Genomic DNA, 26,681 nt, shown 5'->3' on the forward strand with positions numbered 1-26,681 from the left:
CATATATAATGAGGGCAAGGACCAGACTGTTCATAGTCTTAGTCTGTTCATAGTGAACTCTTCACAGGAATATAATTTATCGGCGTGTTGTTCGGAAAATGACGTGTAAAAGAGTGAGTGAGTGAGTTTAGTTTTACGCCACACTCAGCAATATTCCAGCTGTATGGCGGCGGTCTGTAAAGAATCGAGTCTGGACCAGACAATCCAGTGATCAACAACATGAGCATCGATTGGGAACCGATGACATGTGTGAACCAAGTCAGCGAGCCTGACCACTCGATCCTGTTGCCTTTAGTGGCAAGTGTGTAAAAGAAGTCAGCAGCAGAAAACGTCTGTCATCATGGTGTCTAGAGAGATGAACAGCAGACCACGACTGGAAGAAAGTGATTTTTAGTGATCAGTCAGAGGTAGTTATTGGAAAAAATAACCGTGTTTTTGTGTGGAGATCGGCCGATGAAGCGTACCGCTCCGAGCAGATATGTGTGCCGGGTCAACGTAAGGTGTCTGTTATGATCTGGGGTTGGGTCACGTGGTACGGTGCACCCGTACTTTATGCATGGTGGAATGTACCAGATCAGTTGTCGGGTACATTCACATAATGACCATCTGTGGCCTGTTTTAGTCAGACATTCACCGAAAAACCGCACAGGTTTCAAGACAACAATGCTCCTGTACATCGGGCTCGTGTGACAGGAACCAGGAAATTCACAGTATTTGAACTGATTGCTCGTTGGAATATATTCTTCCCTCCCGAGACGTATCATGGCTTGCGTACTAAGCAAGGGACGACTTACCAAATATGAAGGTAAAAGCTTTAACATTTTCTGTTGTGAAATCAATTTTGAAAATGCGAGTCGAGTATTTGCTTCTCTTGGATATTCTTGGCTGTTCGCAAATACTTATGACACAGTGCAAAGTCATCCTATGGAAGTCTATAGATCATCATCATATCAAAAACATAATCTCACAGCCCCAACCCTCATTAAAAAGCCATCATGTTTGACAACATACTGGACCTAACTCTTTGGCTTATGAAAGAAGACACGTGCAGGCTACCATATGCAATATGTCAGACTCCCTCAGAACCTGATTAGGCCATGCTTTCACATCAAATGTACTACATCACCCACATTACCTTCAGGCAACATAGGTTTTTGTTGTTTAATGCTTGGTTCGTGTGGTCGGTAAATAATCAAGTCTTGACCAGGCAATCCAATGATCAACACCATGAGCATCGATCTACACAGCTGTGATGTGGTGACATCTACCGACCCAGTCAGCAGTGATATATATATATACAACTGAGATGCAATGACAAGTACCTATGAGCCTGACCACCTGATCCAGTTTGTTGCCTCTTATGACAAGCATTGGTTGCTTGAGCCCAGTTCCAATCAGAGTTACCATATGAATCAACATAGGGAGAAAATGTCATAGCAATATATGGATGCCATATTTCAACATATGCATGCATTTTATCAACATATGCATGTTTTGCATGAGTGTTAAATAACAGTTAATTGTCTTAACCACAGAGAAAACAACATATTCTTTCAATCAAATATCACAATATATACCTGGGTCAGACAGAAGCATTACACTTTGCTTTCTACATGTAAGCATGGTGTCCAATTCATCACAACAAAAGTGTAAATAATATCATTTGGCAAGTGATGCTTTCTAGTTTCTACATGATAAAAGGCATAACAATGACAAATGACTGATGTAACATATTAGACTGATGTAACATATTAGACTGATGTAACATATTAGACTGATGTAACATATTAGACTGATGTAACATATTAGACTGATGTAACATATTAGACTGATGTAACATATTAGATGGTCAATGAAGATGAACAAGTTGAGTTAGCTTCTGTGTCAATCCACAAACTGCCCCGACAGTGAGTGAAGTTCTAATGTCTTTTCTAACAGAGTACCTCATGTGTCAGATCAATTTGCAGGAACTGCAAAGATAAGTTCTTTACTGCTCATATGACACTTACAAACATGGTACCCACTGAAGAAAGATCATCACAGATGAAAGGCAATCCCAAACCAGTTGCTACTAAATCTGCACAATGTCATCAAAAACTTGACCCTTGACAGTGCCCTTGACAACCTAACCTTTGCACAGTGTGTTCGACAACTTGACCCTTGACAGTGCCTTCAACAACCTGACCTCTGCACAGTGCCTTTAAAAACTTGACCCTTGACAGTGCCTTCCACAACTTGACCTGTTACAGTACCTCCCACAACCTGACTTGATATCTGACTGGATCTCCACACTGTGTCCATGACAAGCTGACCTCTGGACAGTGCCTTGGACAGATGGATCTCAACAAAGCACCTTGAACAACCTCACCTCTGGACACAGTGCCTTGGACAGCTGGATCTTTACATTGTGTCTTCGACAACCTGACCTTTGGACAGTGCCTTGGACAGCTGGATCTCTACACTGTGTCCTCGACAACCTGACCTCTTGACAGTATCTTGGACCAACAGTGGCTCCTTTCATGAAGCAACCTTTACTAAGGTGAACCTTATCTCCCATTCTTTAACATTACACTAAGGTTACCTTAGTGACTTTCGATGACCGTAATTATGTTGATGCTTTGTGAAAGGAGGCCCTGATCTTTGGAAAGCACTTCTGACAGTTGGACCTCTACATTGTGTCTTTGACAACCTAACCTCTGGACAGAGCCTTTGACAACCTGGATCCTAACCCACTTCTCCTATGTCTTGTCATACCAAACTGTTTACTCCATATAAACACACAAGAGCTTGAACTTTACATATTCCTCTACCATTACTCTACTGGCAAACTAAGCACACTAAGGCCAAATAATCTCCCTGTCCGCAAAAAACTGCAAACTATATGAGAGAAATAAGGATTGTGGGGATGTAAGCTTGCCTGAGTATACTAGAAACTGCAGAGATTACAAAAAGGAGCAAGGGATGTACCACAAATAATTACGAAGCATTTACAAGGTGATGGAGACAAAGTCTAACAGTCTTCAAGGAAAATATTGTTCGTAGTCGAAATCAAACACTGGACAAGTTTTGTTGATCACTTTTGTCATAAACCTCAGCATACACAATCTCATTAAAGCACATCTGCTACAGTACCCTGTAAGATTTCAAAATTCCTCAATAAAAGGAAGTGCAGTGTGAACTTTCTAATCTGCCATTTGTCATTGGAGGCATGTACACACTATGAAACACTAAGCATCTCTGATATCTGTATTATTCACCATGTTCCAAATGTTGTGCCATTATATTTGTTGAGAACATTTTATTCACTCTGTCATATCTCAAAATTGTCTACACTTAACAGGAAGTACCATCAAAGGAAACTCAGTGTCCGTTGTCTGCTTTGTTTTGTTAAAATCAAGGTATGTAAGAAAAGAGAAATGGATTATTTCTTAAAGTTTGTTTAGTATGGGAGTGAAAGATCCATCCTTAACAAGACTAAAGTTTGCCTGAGTCATACTGTTATTCTGATGTGAAATCATTCCAAAAACTATTTAAGATATCTGCTTATCAGTTGGTACAAAAGCTGGCTGTCATGAACCATGTCCATTAGCATTGTTATATACCCATAACTGCCTTGTTAGATTATCAGTATTTATAAATACAAATGGAGTGAGTGAGTGAGTTTGGTTTTACGCCGCTTTTAGCAATATTCCAGCGATATCACGGCGGGGGACACCAGAAAATGGGCCTCACACATTGTACCCATGTGGGGAATCGAACCCGGGTCTTCGGCGTGACGAGCGAACGCTTTAACCACTAGGCTACCCCACCGCCCCCAAATACAAATGGAAAGAACATACAGGGTAGCTGTCTGGACTGATATATACCTGTTTAGTTTAAATACTCTTTATGGTCTTACTGAAAATAATAAAAATTGTTTACCATATCCACAATATCACTAGCATAAAACTTCAATAAATCATAAAATGAGAAAGGAGTATGACCTTAAATACCACACCGACTCATCTTTCACCAAAACATAACACTGATATGTGTAACCTAAAAATGAGTATGAGGAAAGGTGCTACACTGATACATAACTGTTTAATGGAACCACTGATTGCATCAACAGGGCCTCAACATCCAAGCAAGTGTATATGATAATGAGTGATAAGAACATGAGGGAATAGATCACAGAATGGGATGAAGTCACTGTGTGATATGAAATATACGTAACAAGTATAGTGTGCACTGCAGCATTGCAATACATACGGCAAAAGATCCTTTGGATTGATGGGTATATGAATATACATAACAGGTAGTGATGTCATATACATGTAATACATAGCATATATAACCCATGTATATGTTAAATATAATTAACATTATGAGGTGAAAATATGAAACAAACCGTAACATTAATGCACAGACATAAACTGCACAAAGAAGTAAGGATCATGAATATTTGGGGATATATTCATCAAAATGTGTGCTCAGTCATCTCTTAGAAATATTATCCCTAAAATATTCAAAATGTCGTGGAAACTGAAGCATGTCCATTTCTGATGAAATGTGAAATGTACATACCAGGCATGAGACAAGAGATGACATGTTACATGTAACAGTTCAGATACATCTGTGTATCAGATATATCCTCCTGATTGCAAACATGGTTAATAACCATTAAACCACATACATGTATATGTCATTCTCATTGCAAACACATGTGAATTGTGCATAAGAAGTATGACATATATCATGCCAAGTATTTAGGGACATCATGTGAAGTAGACGTTCATATCACGTCCATTGCATTTTGCTACAAAATGTACACAAGCATGGTATATGGGGTATATATCCCGGTAATCACTTCTGGAGGTGAGATATACTACTCATAGGACGTTAAGGACAAATCTGGCGTAATACAATTTGATCAGAGAATCCAGTGAACTTTCAGTAATATTTAAGGGGAACAGAGAAAGAGGATCTCTCATTTTCTGGATGTAACAGGTTTGACTTCCAGCAGCTGAAGCTTTGTGCACCTCCAGAAGCCATGGATTCTTCACACTAATGCAAGAAGAAATGTCCTCATTTGAAATGGAACACAGCCCTATCAACAGTCTGGACTGTGTGTTTTTCATCAGAAGAATAATCTCAACAAATTCACAGCTTAAACGTATGATGAATTTCAACCATGATTGAAAAAACACACTTTAATATTGACACGTATGTGATGCCATAACCAAGTCCAGTAAATCTTGCAGATGTAATTACACAGACAGGCTACACAAGTTACCTCCCTTTCATAGACATAACAAATTAACAAATGAGTATACTTTGTTTAAGTTTTAAGCATTCTGCTCATTTGGAATCACAATAGAACAAATACAAACATGGTTAAAGCAGATTTGTGTCACAGAAAGTAATGTAACTGACAGAATTTTGTCATCACATCTGAAAAAGTGACCATTTTCAACACTGAATATCAAGTCTAGAAGACAAGCTTAATTTGCCTAAAAACATACTTCTTAAAAACAAACGTTTGTGCTGTTAAACACTCCATATATAAAGTCAAGTAAATCAACCATAGATTTGTGATGAAAAATTACTATTCAAAGAATAGCCAAATGTAAATCGTAAAAGCCAGTCTCCTAAATACGTAACAACTACATCTTCCATTTCTATTGTCTCTCAGTTTTTGTACTGTGAAAGAGAGCCAGTGAAACTTAAGAAACATAGTCTCCTGAATTGGAGAAATGTTAAAGATGACACGCCGTGGTGAAGGAGATAACTCTCGTATGTGTCATGTAATATTCAACATGGCATCCAGATATGACAAGATGCGCTGGATGTTTCATACTCATTACAGCCCAAATTTGACAAAGCAGGAATGCAAAACAATTTGAATGGATATCAACGTCTCCCTTATTTTTTTTCATGTCATTTCAGAGAAACATCATCACAAAAAGAATAGGAGAAACTGTCCTTAAAAAGCATCATGTGTTCAATTTCGTCCAACTTCTATGTCTTAAAGACTTCAATGAGTGGGAGAGTTTAGTTTTACACCACTTTTAGCGATATTCCAGCAATATCACAGTGGGAGACATCAGAAATGGGCTTCACACAATGTGCACATGTGGGGAATCGACCCGGGTCTCCAGTGTGACAAGTGAATGTTTTAACCACTAGGCTACCCCTCTGTCCCCTGAAGAGACTCATGTATCAACACTGGGAACGAATGAGGTAAACTTTGACATTTGATGAATACTACTTGAAGAAATGAAATCAAATGGTGGTTCTCATATGCTCATGATCTTGCAAAATTATGATTACTTTCCACTGTTACTTTCAAAAGAAATGGTAAATGTGCAATTCCATTTGGGAGCCTATACTGACATTTGCGTATGACTTTGGACAGAACATCAACCCGTGTTCTCTTTCATCCAGATGAAAAAAAAGCTGATAGCTAGATGTGTGTACATGTGAAATATGACCACTTCCCTCATCACATACCATTCCACGTGATCATCTTGAAGTAAAAATAATTTGTGAATTTGCACTGATTTATCAAACCTATCTGAAACTAAGAACATAACACGCGGTGCACTCTATACACTGGCCTAAAAGTTCTCAATGTAGTTACACTACAACTTTTTCAAATTCCTGGAGTTTCAAAACTATGAAGGAGGTAGATATGGCAAAGGAGGCAACTCTTGACTAGTTAAGAAACTGAGCAACTCATGTCTTACATCGAGCCAAACTGAAGGGTGTTCAAATTTATTCTATCTCTACCTGAACATCTAGTATGGCTTGGTTTGAGAGTACACATGTAAGCGATGTACCATAACAAGTGTGAGTTTGTAAGTAATACGAAACTTCATGCAACATAATGGCACACACATTTTCTTTGCCCTGCAAACGAGATCTACAAACTAGGTGTACAATGTCACTGACTGAAAAATATAAATAACTTTAAAGTAGAGTCTAAAGTCTTTACACAGTACAGTCTAAAGTCTTTACACAGTAGATTCTACTTGAACATTTCCTCGCACTTCGTCAAGCATCACCGAGCTGGCAAGCTCCAAGTTCCACTGCAACGCAACTAGAAGTTTCTCACAGTGGTCTCGAGATGCCAAACCAAGGCGGAACAGTTGTTCAGTTTTCAAATATTTCACAGCATTTTCCATATCCCAGTGTGTATGACACAATGCTGTATGACACTCTTCGTCAGTGACACCGATGACCTGACTCTGAACCTGAGCAATCCGATCCCGAGGAGAGGAACTTACGAAACTATCTGTCTGTCGATTTTGACTGCCCCCTTTGATATCCCTCGCACTGCTAACAGGCTGATCTGGCCTTGATCGTGGTGACTGTGCTTGTCTCCCCTGTTGCCGTGGTGACTGAGGAACAGCTTGTTTACCACTGGTATTATTTGACCACGTAAACGATGGATTTTCTCGGGCCAGCTCAGTTGGCCTTGTCGAAGATGTATATGATATGTTTTGATACTCACTCTGATGATGCTCACCATCGGTTTGATCATGGCTCATCATGAACGGCTTCACTTCTGCAGTGTTCACACCCCGTTGGGAACCTTTTGGCGGAATCAGAAAATAATGTGTGTGGCTCAGCTGTTTTCCATCCTGAACCAAAGGATAAATGTTTGGTTTTTGGTTCACAGCTTCCCTTCCCCCAGTAGATTGTGCCCTTCCATGGTAGTCCCTTGGAGGAAGTGGAGGGGGGTTGTCACCTCCCATTGCACATACATTAGCATCCCCTTCCTCAAACTCATCGTCATCAAAATCTGAATCAAAGTCATCACCCCATCCATCAGGTCCGTAAGATACTTCTGAAGCAGGAGCATATTTAGAAAGGTTTCGGACATCCTCAGGATCTTCATCAACTGGGACCTGATCGTATTGAGGGAAAGATATTGGGGGTGTCAGCACGGGCCCTTGACTAGGTGCAGGCATTGACTGGCCTGCAAAGGTATGAGATCTTGCTTTGTGAACATCAATATGAAGACTTTCTGACCCAGGACTTGGTGTACAGGTCTCCTCCTGTTTTGAAGTCATATTTGGTTCTTCTTCCACTGGCACCTCGTCATACAAAGGAAAAGTAACCCAGTTCTTTTTTGCAGGAGGTTGTAATGCCTTTTGTCTGTTGTTTGCCCTAGCTATTGCAAAATCGCTCATAGCATCATTAATCCAGTCAAAGGCCTTGTCAACTTTATTGTCTGAATTTCTTGGAACACAGGGGTTTAATGGCTGTGGAAAAGCATTGGGAGGAAACACTGGTTGTGCATTAGTGGGAAGATGTCTGGAGGTGGTTGACTGACTCCGAACAGGATTTGGAGAAGATGTCTGTGACGATGATATTAACTTAGGCCTCTGAAAAGCGGGGGAGGAGCTTGCAGACAGACTGCGAGCAGAAGGTAGCGATCTTGCTCCAGACGACCTTGAAATACACTGAGAACCAGGACCGCCTCTTGTTGGTGATAACGGTTTCTCACCACTGCTTCCAGAACTCAAGGTCTTTTCCAAATTTTGTTTGAAGCGCTCACGCTCTAAATTATTGAATTGTGGTATTTTTTCAGGGTCCTTATGCAGTCTGTCTCTTGGAGAGAAATTTTCGCTGGAATTGTAAGTGGGCGGTGGCCGGACTGGTACTGATGTTTTCCTGTTTGTTGAATCAACACTGGAATTGGAAACTTTATCTATCTTACTGTATTGGGGATCTTCCAGAGGTGGCATAGAGTAGTAGCCTGTTCCAGAATCATTTGTGTGCTGCGACAAAGAAAGCTTATCTTTGTCAGTAACAGGTTTCTGAACAGTATACGTTGAAGACTCAGAGAAAACTTGTCCTTCCGAATGAAACACAGAATGAGATCCTTGCCAAGAACCTTCAAATGATTTGGATGTGTCTGAGGAGAAAACACGCAGATTGGGTTGAATCTCAAAAGGGTCTGCAGCCTTGTCTGAGAAGATAGGCTTAGGAAGATCAATGTTACCGTAATGGCTTGTGTTCTGCTGTGTGCACAAGGTGTCAAACAATGACAATGTGCTCCGCGTAGTTTTGATATTTGTTCTTGGTGCAGGTGCCTGTTCCTCTGTGTCCTCACTCAAGTCTATTAAAGGTTTTTCTGGTTCTGATCTTATGCTCCGGGTAGAACTACGACTTCCCGATGACCCTCTACTTGTGTTGGAACCTCGACTTCCAGTGGAGTTCCTATTCCCTAGAGGCCGGTCATTGTTCTGTCTGGGGGTGCCTGAGACTGCAGCCAAGGGAGCTGATTTTTGGGCAGGTGGGTTCTTTTTGGTTGGACTTTTGGCCTCGAAGGACGGTTCGTTCTCTAGTTTGGAATAGTTCTTGTGTTTCTTTCCAGGGAATGGACCTTAAAGAGAAATATAAAACACATGAAACTCGATGAGGCGATAATATGAATACCTCCCGACTATATGGTATATGGCAATGTGTAAACATCTGTCATGGTACAGTTCATACGATAAAATCATAATGTTGGCATTAATTTAATTACATTAACTACATTTTTATTATATTATTTTAAAAACTTTACTTTAAAGCTTACTGTCCACAAACTTGTACTTTCTGGGAAATATCTGTACAGTAAAATTATAACAACAAGAGTCATCAGAAGATGACATATCCCCCTGGCCCCAACATGTTTGAAAGGACAAATCATCTCACAGTTACTCATTGTTTTTTTAGACTAAGTTTGAATTGTTTCCATGGAATTCATAAAAACTATAAATGACATATATCTATAACCAGCAAAGTCACAATTTCAAGATCTGTCTCATATATCTGCCAAAATCTGTTGAAAGATATGAAAGTGTGCTCTGGGAACGAAGTCCAGCCTGTCCATTTTGAGACTAAGTCCGAAACATTTCCATGGAAACCAAAACATTATACATCACAAAAACCTTTAAAAACCAAAAGGCAACACTTCAGCTTCTGACTGATATATCTACCAAGTTTTGCAGAAAAATATTGAACGACTTTTGAGTTCTGCTCCAGAAACAAAACACACCTCACACTTTTGATACTATGTCCGAAAGGTTTCCAAGGAAACTGAGAAAATAATAAATCACAAACACCTGTACATAGCAAAAGGCACAACTTTAGGTGCTGATTGATATATCTAGCAAGTTTTGCAGAAAAATATTGAATGGTTTTTGAGTTCTGCTCTGGAAACGAAGCCCACCCCACCATAAGACTAACACCAAAATGTTCCATGGAAAAGCAAAAAAAATATAAATGCCAAAAATCTGTAAATAGCAAAAGATTACTATAACTATCAAGTTTGGTCTAGAAATATTGAATGGTTTCTGTGTTATGCTCCGGAAACAAAATGATTACGAATGGACGGATGGACGTACGGACAGACAAGGCGTCGACTATATTCCCCCGCATTACATGTCAGGGGGATAAAAATGGGCGAAGTTGAAACAAAAGACAAGGTGTTGAAGCAGTCATAAAATCTCATGTTGATCCCACTGTAAATACAGGTAGAGGAATGCTGCTGTACTCCACTGCCATGACCAGAGATGCAGATAAATCAATAATGTCAGGTTTGAAAGATGGTCACCTCATATGAATTATGTAATCTGACATCTGAGATTCAATAAAATTTAGTACAACTGAACAAAGGATTCCCACTAGCATATCTGATTTCTGATTTGTGGTAGGTCTAATCTTAATGTGATTGGGGCTTGGTAAAAGAAGTGGTTGGGCAACAATTAAGGCACCCAGAGAAATATGACGAGTAAATCAACGAGGCAACCCAGTCCCAATGTGAGTAGCCACAGGTCGATGTTTGAGTCCATTTTGATATGGAGTTCCCAGTACACCATGACTATGAGATTGTTGTTAGTTTACTTGTCGACTCAGTAGCAGTGCTGAAGTGCTCTTACAGTGCTTGCTGTGGTGCTTGCTGTGGTGGCCCAGTCAGTGAGTGAGTGAGTGAGTTTAGTTTTATGTCGCACTCAGCAATATTCCAGCTATATGGTGGCGGTCTGTAAGTAATCGAGTATCAGACCTGGATCTGCAGGTTCAGAGTGTGTAACCGTGCTAAATGTCACATGTGAATTTTGTTCACAGCATCACCCACTAGTCTGACTACTCCAAATATTACAAATTACATGTCATAATGACTAAATGCTTCATAAAGTAGTGTTTCTTCACTCATGCATATCAATGTTATCCCTTTAAACGCAATCACGCTTGAATCAATACATTCTATTCACATTATTCAATCATTTTCTTACGTTTAGTACCACTTCTGTCAGAGAGTTTAGTAGCAGTCAGTTCATCGTTGACACCACCAATATCAGGAGGCTCCATAGGGTTCCGCAAATACACTCTGCGACAGAAACAAATCAACATAGGTAGCAACAGAACATGAGGAAATCAAATGTATAAAGGGAGATTACTCTTGTTGGGATAGTGCTCCCACAGTTGGAACTTTTGTGTTAAATGTTATGATATGGGTGAAATGAATGTAGGTACAGCCTATATGACGATGGTCTGTAAAACAATGAATTTGGAAAGAATATCTAGTGAACAACATCATGAACATTGATCTACACAACTGGATATGATGACAACTAACAACCATCGAGCCAGACCAACCGATTCTATAAAGATGCCATGAAGATCCAGGGCTGAATAGGTCTTCAGCCACCCATGCCTGCCACAACAGGTGACTATGCTTGTAAGAGCCGACTAACAGGATCAGGTGGTCAGACTTGCTGACTCAATGCCCATGTTGTTGATCACTGGATTGTCTGGACCACACTAGATTATTTACAAACAGATACCATGTAGCAGGAATATTGCTGATTGCAGCTTAAAACTAGAATGGTATCATAGCGCAACAACTGTTGTAAGCCTATGTTTCAGTATAGGCGCTACGACAGTCCTGGCGCTGTGATAGCTTTCTGAAATGGGGACCAACTCTCTGAAAGACCTTCACTGGCTTCCCAGGTAGTTCCTCCTGCAAACTTTATTTTCAGTCACACCTTGGTGTGGTGGTGGCTTGGTGAGGACGAAAGTCCAAAATGGTTCAAGTTGAAAATGTTTATCACCTTGATGAACTCATCAGTACCATCACAACTGCTGAACAATTCCTGAATCATACAGCAAATCTGTGATAAGAAACTGAAAATCATAGGATTCTGGTCCAACTGAAGGACACCACTCTTCACAAATGGCAGTATTTGAGTTAGTACATACTCATCAATGGCACTGGGGTCCCCCCATGTGTTGCCTCCCACGTCTCCATGGCCAGTATGGATGAAGCTATTCTTTAGGGGCTTGCTGATGTCAGTACCTGGAACACAACGAAAACCAATGAAAGCATGGGGTGAGCAAGTGAGTATAGTTTTATGCCACTTTTAGCAGAATGCCAACAACATCAGGATGGAGACACCAGATATGGGCTTCACACATGGTACCTGTACGGGGAATAGAACACAGGTCTTTGGCGTGATGAGTGGATACTTAACCACTAGGCTACCATACCAACCACAAAAATGCATAGCAAGGGTTGTGTGAGGTACAACACAACAATGTGGGTCAAGACTTATTACATAATGTATCTGTTTGTGCATGTAAGGGTGTCGGCAGCTGTTTTGTCAGTACTAGCCCACCTACATTTCATACCCAAACTGTGGATGGTTGGTTGGTTGTTTCACACTGCTTTCAGTAACATTCAGCCTATATGGTGGAGGTCTTTGAATAATCAAGTCTGGACCAGACAATCCAGTGATGAAGATCATGCACACCGACCTATGCAAATGGGACATGATGAGTGAGTGAGTGAGTGAGTGAGTGAGTTTAGTTTAACGTCGCACTTAGCAATATTCCATCTATATGGCGACGGTCTGTAAATAATCGAGTATGGACCAGACAATCCAGTGATCAACAACATGAGCATCGATCTGCGCAATAGGGAACCGATGACATGTGTCAACCAAGTCAGCTAGTCTGACCACCCGATCCCGTTAGTCGCCTCTTACGACAAGCATAGTCACCTTTTATGGCAAGCATGGGTTGCTGAAGGCCTATTCTACCCTGGGACCTTCGCGGGTCGGGACATGATGACATGTGTCAACCACGGCAATGAGTCTGACCACCGAATCATATTAGTTGCCTCTTTTGACAAGCATGGGTTACTGAAGATCAATTTTAACCCAGACCTTCACAGGACTGTAGTTGTTATAGTCACTGACATGTTTGGTGAATGGAACTGAATCCTTTCATGAGTTCAGTTCATCATTTGCAATCATTTGAATCAAATATTCATGTACTGTACACAATGAGCATTTTTACTGAAAATTTGGAAGCCAGGAAAAATTACAGTGAACGCAAATGTATATTCAATTTGGCAGTAATGAGTCATTGCCATGATAAATTTACACAAAACATGTAAAACATTTCTCTTGTCATTGTTTCATTAAATATATTGAACAATGCATCAACTGCTGACTTGTTCCTATTTTCGTCAGCAGCAGCCAAAAAGAGGTACCATACTCAAAGTATACAGACTGCCAAATGACTTGTGGTCGCAACCCCTTAATGCAGAACACCACCGAGGATAACATTAAACTATAAGGTGACAGCCTTTAAATAATCACATCTGGTCTCACAATACAATGAGTGACAGAAACAATTATCACAGTAGGGAGTTGGATAAGATGACAAGCTACCAGGCCTGACCATGCATGCCGTTTACCTTAGCATCAGCATGGGCTGCTTTGGAAAGATTATGAGCCTTACAAGAACAAGTCAATATACCCACAAACCATATAATAAAAAAAGTACACAACAGGATGGTTGTGACTGCCAAAGGACAATGGTATATAACGTAAGATTTCAACCGATCACTAATTCATTTTTAAAATTCTTTGCAATATAGTGTGCTAAATAATGAGCAAATGAATTTGATCAGTCATCCAATTAATTCCCTGAATTTCTAGCATGCAGTGACGTTGATCTTCCACTGATGTAATTAAAACATGCAGGGTCAATGTCATCAGGAAATGAGTGAGAGAGTGAGTTTAGTTTTACCCCATCCTCAGTAATGTTTCAGCTATATGGTGATGGTCTGTAAATAATCAAGTCTAGACCAGACAATCCAGTGATCAACAACATGAGCATTAATCTACCATCAGGAAATGAGTGAGAGAGTGAGTTTAGCTTTACCCCATGCTCAGTAATGTTCCAGCTATATGGCGATGGTCTGTAAATAATCAAGTCTAGACCAGACAATCCAGTGATCAACAACATGAGCATCAATCTACCATCAGGAAATGAGACTAACATACATTGACAATGTGTCTTAAAGAACTGCGTTGTGCTGCTTGCATTTAGTTTACTGTAACATTAATCCACAAGTCATATGACAACAGTTCACTTCGTTTCAATGTCACCATTTCTAAATGTCCTGTCATTGACAAGTTGACTTTTTCCATCACATCAATTGGATGAATGATTTATGTATGTGTTGTTAACAATTGTTGTAAAAGATATCATTGATTTGTTGGGTCTCTAGAGTAACATTCAGCAATATTCCAGCAATATGATGTGGTCTGTAAGCCATTGAGATATGACCAGACAGTCCAGTGACTGATGTTGGGAACAACAATCTATCATGTCCGACAACAATGAAATGGTCACTGGGCCTGACCACCCAATTCACCTCCTGTGATGGGGCAGCGGGGTAGCCTAGTGGGTAAAGCATTCACTCACAACAGTGAAGACTCAGGTTTGATTCCTCATTGGTACAATGTGTTCAGTGCATTTCTGGTGTCCCCATCCATGATATTGCTGGAATATTGCTAAAAGTGTCTGAAATCGTACTCTCTCACTCAATCACTTGTGACCAACACAGACTGCTGGGAATCTGTATATATGGCCAAAATGCTGTATACAAGACATACCACCAATACCTAAAAACCCTGTTCAAGTCAGATATAATCTGAGACATCTTCAATGTCATATAGCAGGGATTTTCCTTGAGGCTTGTATTTGAGGGTCATTGGGACTCATACTGCTAATTTTCAGGAGTCCTGGACTACAAAATGAGCGTCCCAGACACTTGAATCTCATAAATAATACTGTGTTGTAACATTGTTGAAATTCAGCTACTGTTATTGTATTGTGCCCCATGAATCAGCACACTGTTACAGTAATTAAATTGCAAATGATACCATAACCCGGCTAGTTGAAGTCTCAGAGCTTTTTAATCAAAATTTTTACAAGAAGTATTTGGACTTTTTCTGCATCCCTGTGGAGGTGCTAATAAATTTTGTAGAGTTCACTGTCCATTATTATGTGTATAGGAGGCAAGAAATCATGTCTCGGAAATCTGTGAGATCGCCAAACTAAATCTTGATTCAAGAATCCTTGAGAACATTAGATTAGATGAGGTGTCAAATCCTTCTAATGTAACAACACAGAATTAAGCTTTCCTACTTTCCAGTCAGTCACACTGAGATGACAGTTTCATTTCATTCATTTCCAGAAATAAGATTTATAATAAGTATGATCTGATTATACAAATACAGAAATATTCAAAGATTGTGAACAGACAACAGTGTACTTACATATACAAGTCCTACCAACACTCTAGGACCTCATACAATCTGTGTGAACCAGCTTTTATGTCTGTATGCTTCACTTCACAGTGTAATATGTCCAGTCACCTTGCTATTATTCTGCTTTTTATACCTTCAGTCTGTTTCCCCTCCACAAGCAGATGTTACACATAAGCTTCCTGCCCAGAATCACATGTTTTTTCCTTAAGTAAACAAGAAAAATTATCCATGCTGATCAATAAAAATCTGACTAAAAAGACTGAATGACTGGATCTATCCAAAGTGAGGTAGACTGCCACCAACACAGTCAACAGCTCTATTATGCAAAGACTTATGCTTCGCCTAGCATGGCCAGTACTAGGAGGTTTCTCAGTACATCAGACAAAACCTGAGTGTCAACAGTTTGGGTTAATGAACTGGATCAAAAAACACTACAAGAATAAACAGCATTACCTTAATTAAATATAAATATATTTATCTGTAGAAAAATATTTTCATGTTACTAAATAATACTAAAACTCAGTACTAAAAGAGAAGTGCATGGTTTGTTCATGAAAGAAACAAAAGATATCTTATGATTTTCTACTTCTCGTGGAAGTTGTTAAAGCATTAAGTGATTTCAAAAAGGAAAATACTTAACTACTCAGCACTTAAGGTGTGTCAAAGGGGGATTTTCCTAAACAGCTTGTTTAGCATTCAACAAAGCTCTTTAATGGTGACAATCTCAAAGAAGTTCTCTACAATCTGAGAAGTTGTTAAATGAAACTCAGCTAGTTAGCACTTAAAAGGGATCTTTGCAAAAGAATGTAACCAGTAGTTAGGACTCAAAGAAGCATTCAAAGGATGACCATTAATTATAAGGAAGTTCATCAAGGGAGACTGTCATTAACAGCTAGTTAGCACTCTAAGATGAAGAACATCGGTTGGTCAAAAACTACATGTGAACAATAACCCACTACGAATGAGAACATCAATCTTCCTTACAAAACAAAAGGAAACAATTAGTTCCTTGCAAGACAACACCGTCAAATGAAATAATGTATCATGAAATGGCCTTGACTGTAGTTCCATTGCATTGAAAATGGTCTCGGAGATGATGAAGTGCCACAAAAATCATGCTATGTAGAGAGGCCAGCAGCTTATAGTGGAGGAAATATGGAAAATTTTGCTTCTATCCTTGGCCCTGTGAGCTTGACTCCACAATGGTGTGATTTGAGCTCATTGAGGCATTCAATGTGTGGGAGGCTTCTGCACAATAACTACCCTCTGGTGAGTCAAGGCAAAACTGCGTATCCCTCAGCTCTCTGTATCTGCGATCAATCAGTAAACACGATATCCATCTGTTGGTATTAATAGAATCTGACTGTCAGACACATACAGATGACAGTGTGTACAAACCTGATATACAGAATGAAATAGGGCTCATAACACACAACATAAGCTGCTGTTAAGTGTGTAATGGTAATACACCAGCTATATCAATATGTGAGAATTTAAGGGATTTTAGCTTTATGCCACACTCAGAAATACCCAGGCTATATGGCATTGGTCTGTGAATACATCAAGCCAATCCAATGATCAACAGCATGAGAGCATTGATCTAGACAATTAAGATACGATGACATATGCCAACCAAGTAAGCGAGTCTGACCACCCAATCCAGCTGATTGCTTCATACAAGAATCATAGGTTACTGCAGTTCTAAACTGGATCTTCATGGGTAGAACACAGGAAACAAACTCTAAGCATTGCATGGCAGCCTTCGATTGATTGTCAAAAAGCAAGAAGTTTGACTGATGATTGTGGTGTGCTTATTTAGACATTCCTCAAAGTATCTTTGGTTTGGTTTGGTGTTTAACTTCAGTGAGTGAGTGAGTGGGTTGGTGAGTTTAGTTTTACTGCGCATTCAGCAATATTCCAGCAAGCATCTTTGGTTTTGTTTGGTGTTTAACTCCAGTGAGTGGGTGAGTTTATTTTTACTGTGCATTCAGCAATATTCCAGCAATATGGCAGGTCTGTAAATAATCGAGTTTGGACCAGACAATCCAGAGATCAACAGCAAGAGTATTGATCAATGGAATTTGGATAGAATGACATGAATCCAGCAAGTTAACCTTTGCCACCTGTTACGACAAGCATGGGCTGCTTAACACCAGTTCTAACCCAGCTAGAACTTTAAGGGTCTGCAGCCTTCTAACTTCCTGCTAGTTATCAAGCCAAAGAAAATTGGCTGAAGATAAGTAAACCCACAATGATGGTCGCCTTCACAGCATTTGAATTTTATAATTCTGAACATGCTCAATGCAGTGACTGTGACTGTTACAGTACAAACATCATGAACATCCATCTCATTTGTGGAGGACCAGCTGCAGACTCTAAAGGCCCTTTGTGAAGAAGCTTCCAGAGACTAGTTTGCTTTTTTTTTTGTTTAATGTCGCACTCGACAATTTTCCAGCCAAATCACATGAGTCTGTGAATGACTGAGTCAGGACCAAATGATCCAGTAAATGGCATCATACTCATCGATCCACACAATTTACTGATGTGGAAACTAAACAAAGGTGTTGGGTCGCTAGCAGTTTCTCAAAACAGTATCACTTCAACCCATTGCTGTCAGTATTTCACCAGTGTCACAACAAGTAGTGTAAAGAACAGGCCCACACATTGTACAAACTCTGGGAGCAGAGTCTAGGATCCTATTCTACAAAGGGAGCTAACTGTAAAACTTTAAAGGGTCTTAGTTTGATGCAAACACTTCAACCACCACACCATTCTGGCTTTGAACAACACTCAAGGTATCCCGAGAAAGTTGTGAAGGATCTGGACCTGGTGGTCAGAATCCCTGACAGGGGGCAGCACCTTGCACTACAAAACCTGGGATCCAGAGGACTCTCCAGTACTAATTTTAAAGACAAGAAACATGAGGTTCCAGTACAGTAATGAAGTTATGTAGTACACTGTAATGTAAGGCTACGTTTATAGCATTAATTTCATAATTCTTCTCTGGCATTCTTACTGCTGACATTATTGTGTTTCTCTTATGCCGAGATCCAAAGGTCATAAAAATAATGTTGGGTTTAAAGACACAAACAAAATAACACAGACACACACAGACACACACATAGACACAGACACACACACAGACAGACAGACAGACACACACACAAGGAAATGCAACTGGTTGTCAGTTTTTTAAACAGACGACATACAGAGGAAAGCTAACTTTCATATTTTTCAAAACTTGCATTTCTTTTGCTGTTCAGTATATATACTTCGCAGTTCAGAACCATGGTTTAAATTAAATGATAAGAATCCATAATAATATAAATATTAATCAAATGTGTTTTTTAACTGTAAGTTAACCTTTTCATTTGGTGGTCTTAAAACTTAAAAATGAAATATTTTTCATTTGTGAGCCACCTAACACAAAATAAAAAAATGAACAAAATTCACTGTACTTAATTCAAGTGCACTGCCATTACTGTCTACACAAATTCTCCAAAAGCTTAGATAGTTTGTTATAAGCTTAATGGACATGTCAGAGATGGGATGAGATCCTGCTCTCAGATTACCTCTAATCTGGAGAGTCTATGTTTAGATGCACGCTAGGAAGGCAATTCCTATGTACCTCCCAACACAGGTGCAGCTATATTTGGGAATATCTTCTAATATGTGCTATATCAAACAAACCAGACACACCCACTATACTTCAATGACGTTTTCTGGTTGGTTGGTTTGTTGTTTTACACTGCGGTCACCAGTATTCCAGCTATATGACGGCGGTGTGTAAATAATCGAATCTGGACCAGACAGTCCAGTGATCAACAGCTTGTGCATCACTCTAAGCAGTTGGGATACATTCACCAGACAACATAATCAATGAGCCTAACCACTCGATCCTGTTAGTTGCCTCTTACGATAAGCATAGGTTACCAGAAATAACTTCTCACCCGTATCTTCACGGGTCTGCGTTTTCTGCACATACGTTATCCACAAAAGGTACCTCAAGTCATGTGTGCTTATACGTAATCTTGGAAAAATTATTATATTGTGCACTTTGCAAAGTATTACTAGCAAACTGATAAACTGCAATAGCACTTAGAACAATACAATCTTGCAAAAGTCTCTGTGTTCCATCATTTGAGGAAAAAAATATTACCACATTTCGTCTGTACTGCTCAACCTTCTATCAAGATAGATATTCATTCACAAATGAAGTGTCCCTTTGGAATTGATTGATTAAATCGTGGAAGCAAGGAATCGATTTTTCTCACATTTTTTTCCCTGTATCCATAGCTACAAAACAACAGCGACCATGTTTACTTTGATATCATATTATATGCATAAGCATGCCAAAATAAAAAGAGATGACATTCTCAACAGAATTGATTGCAAAGGACTAGCTCAAATTCAAATACCTTGAAAATCATTTCACTTGCAATGTATTTTGATTACTTGCAATGTATTTTGTAACTTGATGACTTGAAAATTGTGTAGCTAGTGAGTGAGTGAGTGAGTTGAATTTCAGCTAAATTATGTTTGCTTCAGCTTGAAGAGGTAGGAAAGCTCAAGATAATACAGATCTTTCCTACAATCTTAAAAATCGAAGACAATGGGTTAACAATGACAACACTAAAAGTATATTCAGGGTTTGTGGAATGTCGGACATACCACTCAGGACCAAGAAGTGGTATTCCTCAGATGACTGGGTGAGTCTCCCTGGAGAGTGTACCACACCTAAATTAGTTCTATATCCCATTCCCGTGAAAAACTGACCCAGCCTTAGATGTCAATATTTCTTGTGTGTAAACCAGTTAGAGTTTGTAGCAAGTGGCAGTCTTATTCAATTCCAATTTGTGTCACCAGTCTATGAGGACAACAATCGCTGGATGTATACTTGTCCTCAGCATAATTTAGCTGTCTCTAGCCAAATGACTAATGTGAATTCAAAAAGTTTTTATCTCCTCCTACCCCAACCAGAGAATCAGCAATCATGCAAAAACTTAAACACAAATAAAAAAATAATTGATTTTAAACATTTGTGAAACATTTTATAGACTTCATAATAATAAAGATAATAATAGACTTCATTTTTCACCACTCATGACTGAATATAATCAGAATGAAAACTTGAGGCAGGCAGGAGATGGGAACACAGATTACAATGATGACATCCTAACATGTCTCAACTGTGCAACTCACTTGCTAATCTCCTCTGGGGATCCAACAAGTTCCGAGGGAAGTCGCCAACTTCAGCTGTCCGCTTGTTTTGTCCCTTCCACCAGTAATGTTCAGGACTGGAAGTAAAGATCATTATGAGTTATTATTGTGACACAGAGAGAGACGTTGGCTGATGTAACTGCTCTGACATCCAGTGCTATAAGAGAAGACACTCACTCACTCAGAATTTCTGTATGGTTGTGGCATATATATGATTGTTATAATTTGACAAATCACAAATATAACCAGAACCTTTTGGTTCTTGTGTCAGTTAATGGTTTTGCTCAGCCACCCAACAGCAAAATAATATAGATAACATTAAAATAAAATATTAATATTTATTATTGTACCATTCTGAAAACACAGATGCTGAGTGAGTGAGTGAGTGAGTTTAGTTTTACACCCCATTCAGCAATATTCCAGGTTTATGATGATGGTCTGCAAGTAACTGAGTCTGAATCAAACAATCCTTTGATCAACAGCATGAGCATCGATCCATGCAAATGACACCCAATGACACATGTCAACCTAGCCAGTGAGCCTGGCCAAAAATTCCAGCCCAGAATTTGTGACAACTCGTGTGATATGGAATGCTCATCCCAAAGTAACTCCTTTCTTCATTTGAATGTTTGAATTTCAAAAATATATCAAACACAATGCTATTATGGCCTGTTCAGCCTGACCTGATCAAAAAAATACTAAAGCATGCATGACCGTGTCACAACTGGTTTCGCTTGTTATGGCGAAGAGGTGACACCTCAGTGTTGAGAAATCGTCAGCAATGTCCTAACTTTCTTTAAACAAGAGGTAAAACAGATGGTTTAATCTTTCTGAATCAGGCTTTTATGCAGCAAGCAGCAACGTATAACTGGTATTTACGTAATAATTGAACTGAGTGTGACTGAGAAAAAGTGAGTTGGATTGTGAAAGTAACTCACGTCTGTACGTCGTAAAGTTAGTAAACCAAATAGACAGCATGTGACTGTATAAACATTAAAACTAAAACATGAAATGATTGTTTTGTCAGGAGTGTTGTTTTCTGGACAAGTTCTGATTCATGTGTCACATGCATGCAAAATAATAACATTCTCTGCACACCTATTTAATGATGATAACTCAACCTGCCGTTCGTGCTATTTGACCTCCTGAATCATGCATAAGTACAGTAACTCAGGTCAAGCTGGAAACACTGTTGAACAGATTTAACATAAGAGGGAGCTAAAATCTTAAACCAATATGATTAAAGGAAGAACAATGCATTTAGAAAATACTGAATTTGTCATAAAACTTTCTCTTATTAATCCGAACACAAAGATGAATATAAATATCAATACACTTGATGAGTTCCAGGTGCAATGACTCGCATTCTGAAATCCAAAAATATTTCAGTGATAATTGTTTGAACCTCTGCATATTCGTCCAACCAATCTTCAAGCAAGCTTTTGTTATGCCAAAGATTCCCCAAATGGTTACTATGTGTGAAGCCCATTTCTGGTGTCCCCTGCCATGATGATACTGGAATAGTGGTAACAGCTACATAAAATTGCAAATATGAAGAGATAAGTGCAAAAATATTTCCAGGATCTAATCCTATTTACTCACACGGCACAAAACACTTGCAGTCATTTCACATCAAACTCTCATGAACACTACACAAGAGACAACAAACCAGGACCTGGAATTTTGAAGCTCTCTCAAAACTAAGATAGTCGTAATTTAATGTTCATGTAGACTGACTTAACAGTCTAACAACAGTCCACAGTGCAACTCTAAATGAGGCAAAAGAATCTTTTGTTGTTCCATGGAACTGTGGACGTAGTAAAGTCTCCTGAACATACTATACCAAGTATATCTACAATCTTCAGTCACACTTCTCTGACTGCATACTGTGTTTGTGCGACCATGTTATTCTGCCTGACCACCAGTCTACTCACACAATCAAGTCAAAGGCTGGATTGGCAAGCTGCCAAAATATCTAGCCAATATGTTACACCTTTGTGCATCACGTAACTAAATTCTGCTTTATGCAGTTTCGCCAATTTAGGTGTTGTCAGGAATTGAGTTTATGGTCATGCAACTGTATGATTCGGACCAAAAAAATCAATTTTACCATCTCAAAATAGCTAATATTTAGAATATCATGGTGAAAATAGATGGACAGAGATACATTCACTGATTGATCTTAAGACAGTTTTAACTTAATTCATCAGGATAAAATGTTACATTTTATTTTTTTCATAGCAATGAAGGTTTAAATTTAGCAAATTTAAATGGCTTCAAAAAATGTGTAGGGATATTAAGTAGGTTTTGAAATTTCGAAACTTTATAGCTATTTGGGATCAGATGTCAATATGACACACAATTATTGCTCACAAACTAAATATTGGAACAATTTATGACACGAAAACTTTACAATTTCCATGACATTTCAAGGGTCACACCACTGACATTAACTGACTTCTTCAGCATGAATTAATGACAACACACCAAGTCAACCATATGAAACTGATTTCAGAGCATATCTGACACAACACGAAATGCAAGAAATCACAGTAAATCGACATCATACTTAGTCTAGAGGTGACAACAATATCAGGCACCACCAAAATCCCTACCTACCATCAAGCATGGATAGTCCCCAACAAATTCTTGTCCTGCGTTCACAGACACAAAATACCAGATGACCCTGACCTAGGTGTAATCAATGAGTAAATACCTCTACCCAGAGTATGTCCTCTTCCAACGGAACCTTCCAAGTATGTGTGATTCTGTCGATCACCTAACATCAAATAATTGATCAGCCTGCAACATTGATTCCCTCGTGTGCAGTGCTGCCGGCTACTGACAACATGAATCATTGATACCTGTACTATTTTCATGCTGAGACCGGTGGGGAAGACTTGAGGTATTGTGGTCAGCCTACAGAATGGAGTCAGTTTGTGGTGGCAGGTCTTAAAGGTAGTGGGTGGTGGGCTTTGTGCATGGTAATGTCACATTACATGAAATGGATTCAATGTTGCATATTGTAACTGTGTTACTCATATAGCCATGTGTGCATGCACTTGTGTGCAGCATGCATGCGTCTATGTGTGCATGTGTCTGATGATACTCGTCTGATTTGACTGCATTAACCAATTGAGATACCATGCTGCAATGTACACCAAATACTTAAAGATCACATGCAATGCAGATTCTGATGCCATTTCAGTATGGACCTAAAGTAACTAATTTTCACATATACAAATTCAACTTATAAAGTTGAAACATAATGCAACGGAAAAAGAAACAAACCCTGTGAAATCAGAGTTCAAACGATTCAGTAATTTCAATCCAGCACTGGAGTGAAAAGTGGTTTCAGTAGTTGCATTTTTGGCAAGGTATATTTCATGTCATGAATATGTGATAATTATGTTTTAATTATGCTTGTATTGGGGGGATTTTTTTGTTGCATGTGACTTTTATCCTCAGTTCACAAGTTATGTAATACTGAAGGTGAGCATCAAGGAAGCTGTATTAAGCAAATTAGAGTCTTTCTATGGCAATAAGAAGTGATACATATAAAGGTGAGAATTTATGGCTGTCAGTTTCTTTATTCTGAAGGACATTTTGAGAATAATCTTACTTCTTCATCCGATAAAAGAGTAACAATTTACTCCAAAATGTTGTGTCCCTCAAAATAAAGAAGTTGATATCCATAAATTCTCTCCTTTCAAATTAGAAAATAGTAAGAACCAAAGTGATTTCATTGCAATACAAGCACAACTGACTGCACCAGAGTTTATCATTTTAACATATCCTATAAAATCAAACAACATTCTCCATCATGATAAGCCAAACAAGACTAAGGAATGAAGTCGACAACACCTCGCTTAGGAGCACTTAGACATGACTCGATTTAAATGTTCTTAATGGGCACTTACGTAAAAAGTCTAAATGCATTGTGGAAAAGTACACTATTAAGATAATTGTCTTATTACATATACCAATACTGATAGTGTAGTGCTGCACCCGTTCCTAACAAACCACCAAGGAGAGGACCATTCATTGCTGTACACTCATCCACCTAATGTAACCCCTTGGAAATGATGTGAATGTGTGCATGTATATGTGATAAATGAGCATAGTTAGGCGTGATATAATATGTGATATAGTCATGTGCCAATGTAACAACTGTCATGTAACCACAGCATACAATGTTACACATACGTAACATACATACAACATGTAGCTTCTCCAGATTTAACATGAATTGTAATATAGAGGAAGTTAGGTTTTAGGGTGCTTTTAGCAATATTCCAGCAATATCACAGTGGGGGAAATTAGAACTACATTGAATCCATGTGGGAAATTGACCCCAGGTCTTTGGTGCAACATAGTATACAGCTACTCCACCTGCACAATGTAATAGAGACATAATGTGGAACATGACATAGCTGTGATACACAATGTAATATTTCTGTGTTATACTGCAATGAAATTATGACATACATTGAGATGTTGTTGTGAAATACAATGCTATACAGCTATGACATACAACTGACACAGCTGTGACATACAATGCTATATAAACATAGTATACAATGCCACAGCCATGTGATACAATGTTGTATAACCACGATATATAATGTAGCATATCTGTGATATATATATCCTAAAACGGCATTCTCTTCGAATTAGTATCAAGCGAGCTGCACATCCATTAACAAACTACATCCTTCTCAATCTCAGATTACAAAATGATAAGAATAACACTTTTGCACAAAAATAAGTAATATTAACTTACTTAACTACATGTCCAGCATGGTAACTCCAGCAGACGTAAACAAAAACATTTCAAACCTGGGAACCATTTATAACCCTGGGACCAACATAACATCACTGTCTTTCATGGGGAAGCCAATCATCATTACGAGCTGTCTCAGTTTTGCCATGTGAATTTAACATTGTTACACATTCAAATTCCTAATAAAGGCAATCTTATATGAAAAACATACCACTCATAATTGATAAATTTGAAAACCCTCAAATTAAAGGCATATGTATTTCATAAGTAGCTGACATATGGATACTTGTGAGAAAAACATGATACCGTGTTTGATATGGTCCCCACACCTACACCCACCTCCTCTTATCATCCAGAACACAAGCCAGTTGAAAGCCAGACAATGACAGAAAGTGGCTTTGCTGCAGCTTAGTCTGACTGAGATTGTATACATATATATTCATGGCCTGAGCTTTGATATACAACTGGAAACAGACAAAACGATTAGTCACTGATGGTGGGAGGGCTTTGGAAGCCATGCAAGATCACATTACATTATAAAGGTGATTCAGTGCATAGTGAAATAACAAAAATAAAACACTGCAGTGAAGCGTACAGCAAATAAATAAATTAACTTCCTTAATTTCATCAACTCATCAGGTCAGAACAAAGCTACAGCACTGTAACTTCCATGGATTAATACAGCCAGTAACTGCAAGACAATGACTGACCCTCACTGAGTGAGTGAGTGAGTGAGTGGATGGATGAACACAGATGTGAACTGTATTTAAATTGTGTCACATTGTGTCAGTTCTATGTAAGACGAAAGCCACAGATACTACTGTTTTAGGACATGCATATTTCAAGCACACCAATGAATTTATAACACCAATTGCTAATGTGTGCTGAAGCACACCTCCTTGACATTTTCAAGGTATAATCAGAATCTTACAATGTATGCTGGTCTTAGTGGAGATGTCTTCTGATTACGCAACACTTCATCTCCCACATGTACCTGACAATCACAAGTGACGAGAAATCAAGCAGGGTCAGCAAGGGGTTACCAGGTACACAATACACCTGTGTGGAGTGTGTTG

The 26,681-nt window shown here is 38.9% G+C and overlaps 1 protein-coding gene across 3 annotated transcripts in view; it reads right to left on the bottom strand.

The window, feature by feature from the left end:
- Positions 1-5,386: 5,386 nt before the first annotated feature.
- LOC137268285 (activated CDC42 kinase 1-like) overlaps positions 5,387-26,681 on the bottom strand; it is an 85,035-nt gene continuing 63,740 nt past the window's right edge. For all 3 annotated transcript variants that reach the window (XM_067802831.1, XM_067802830.1, XM_067802829.1), the window contains exons 11-14: positions 20,805-20,899; positions 12,238-12,334; positions 11,271-11,365; positions 5,387-9,376 (exon numbers count right to left, since the gene is read on the bottom strand). In XM_067802831.1, the coding sequence (XP_067658932.1) occupies positions 6,996-9,376; positions 11,271-11,365; positions 12,238-12,334; positions 20,805-20,899 (2,668 nt within the window). In that variant the 3' untranslated portion in view covers positions 5,387-6,995. The remainder of the gene's footprint in view (positions 9,377-11,270; positions 11,366-12,237; positions 12,335-20,804; positions 20,900-26,681) is intronic.

The sequence above is a fragment of the Haliotis asinina genome, chromosome 16, assembly GCF_037392515.1.
Source record: "Haliotis asinina isolate JCU_RB_2024 chromosome 16, JCU_Hal_asi_v2, whole genome shotgun sequence".
Lineage (NCBI taxonomy): Eukaryota > Metazoa > Mollusca > Gastropoda > Lepetellida > Haliotidae > Haliotis > Haliotis asinina.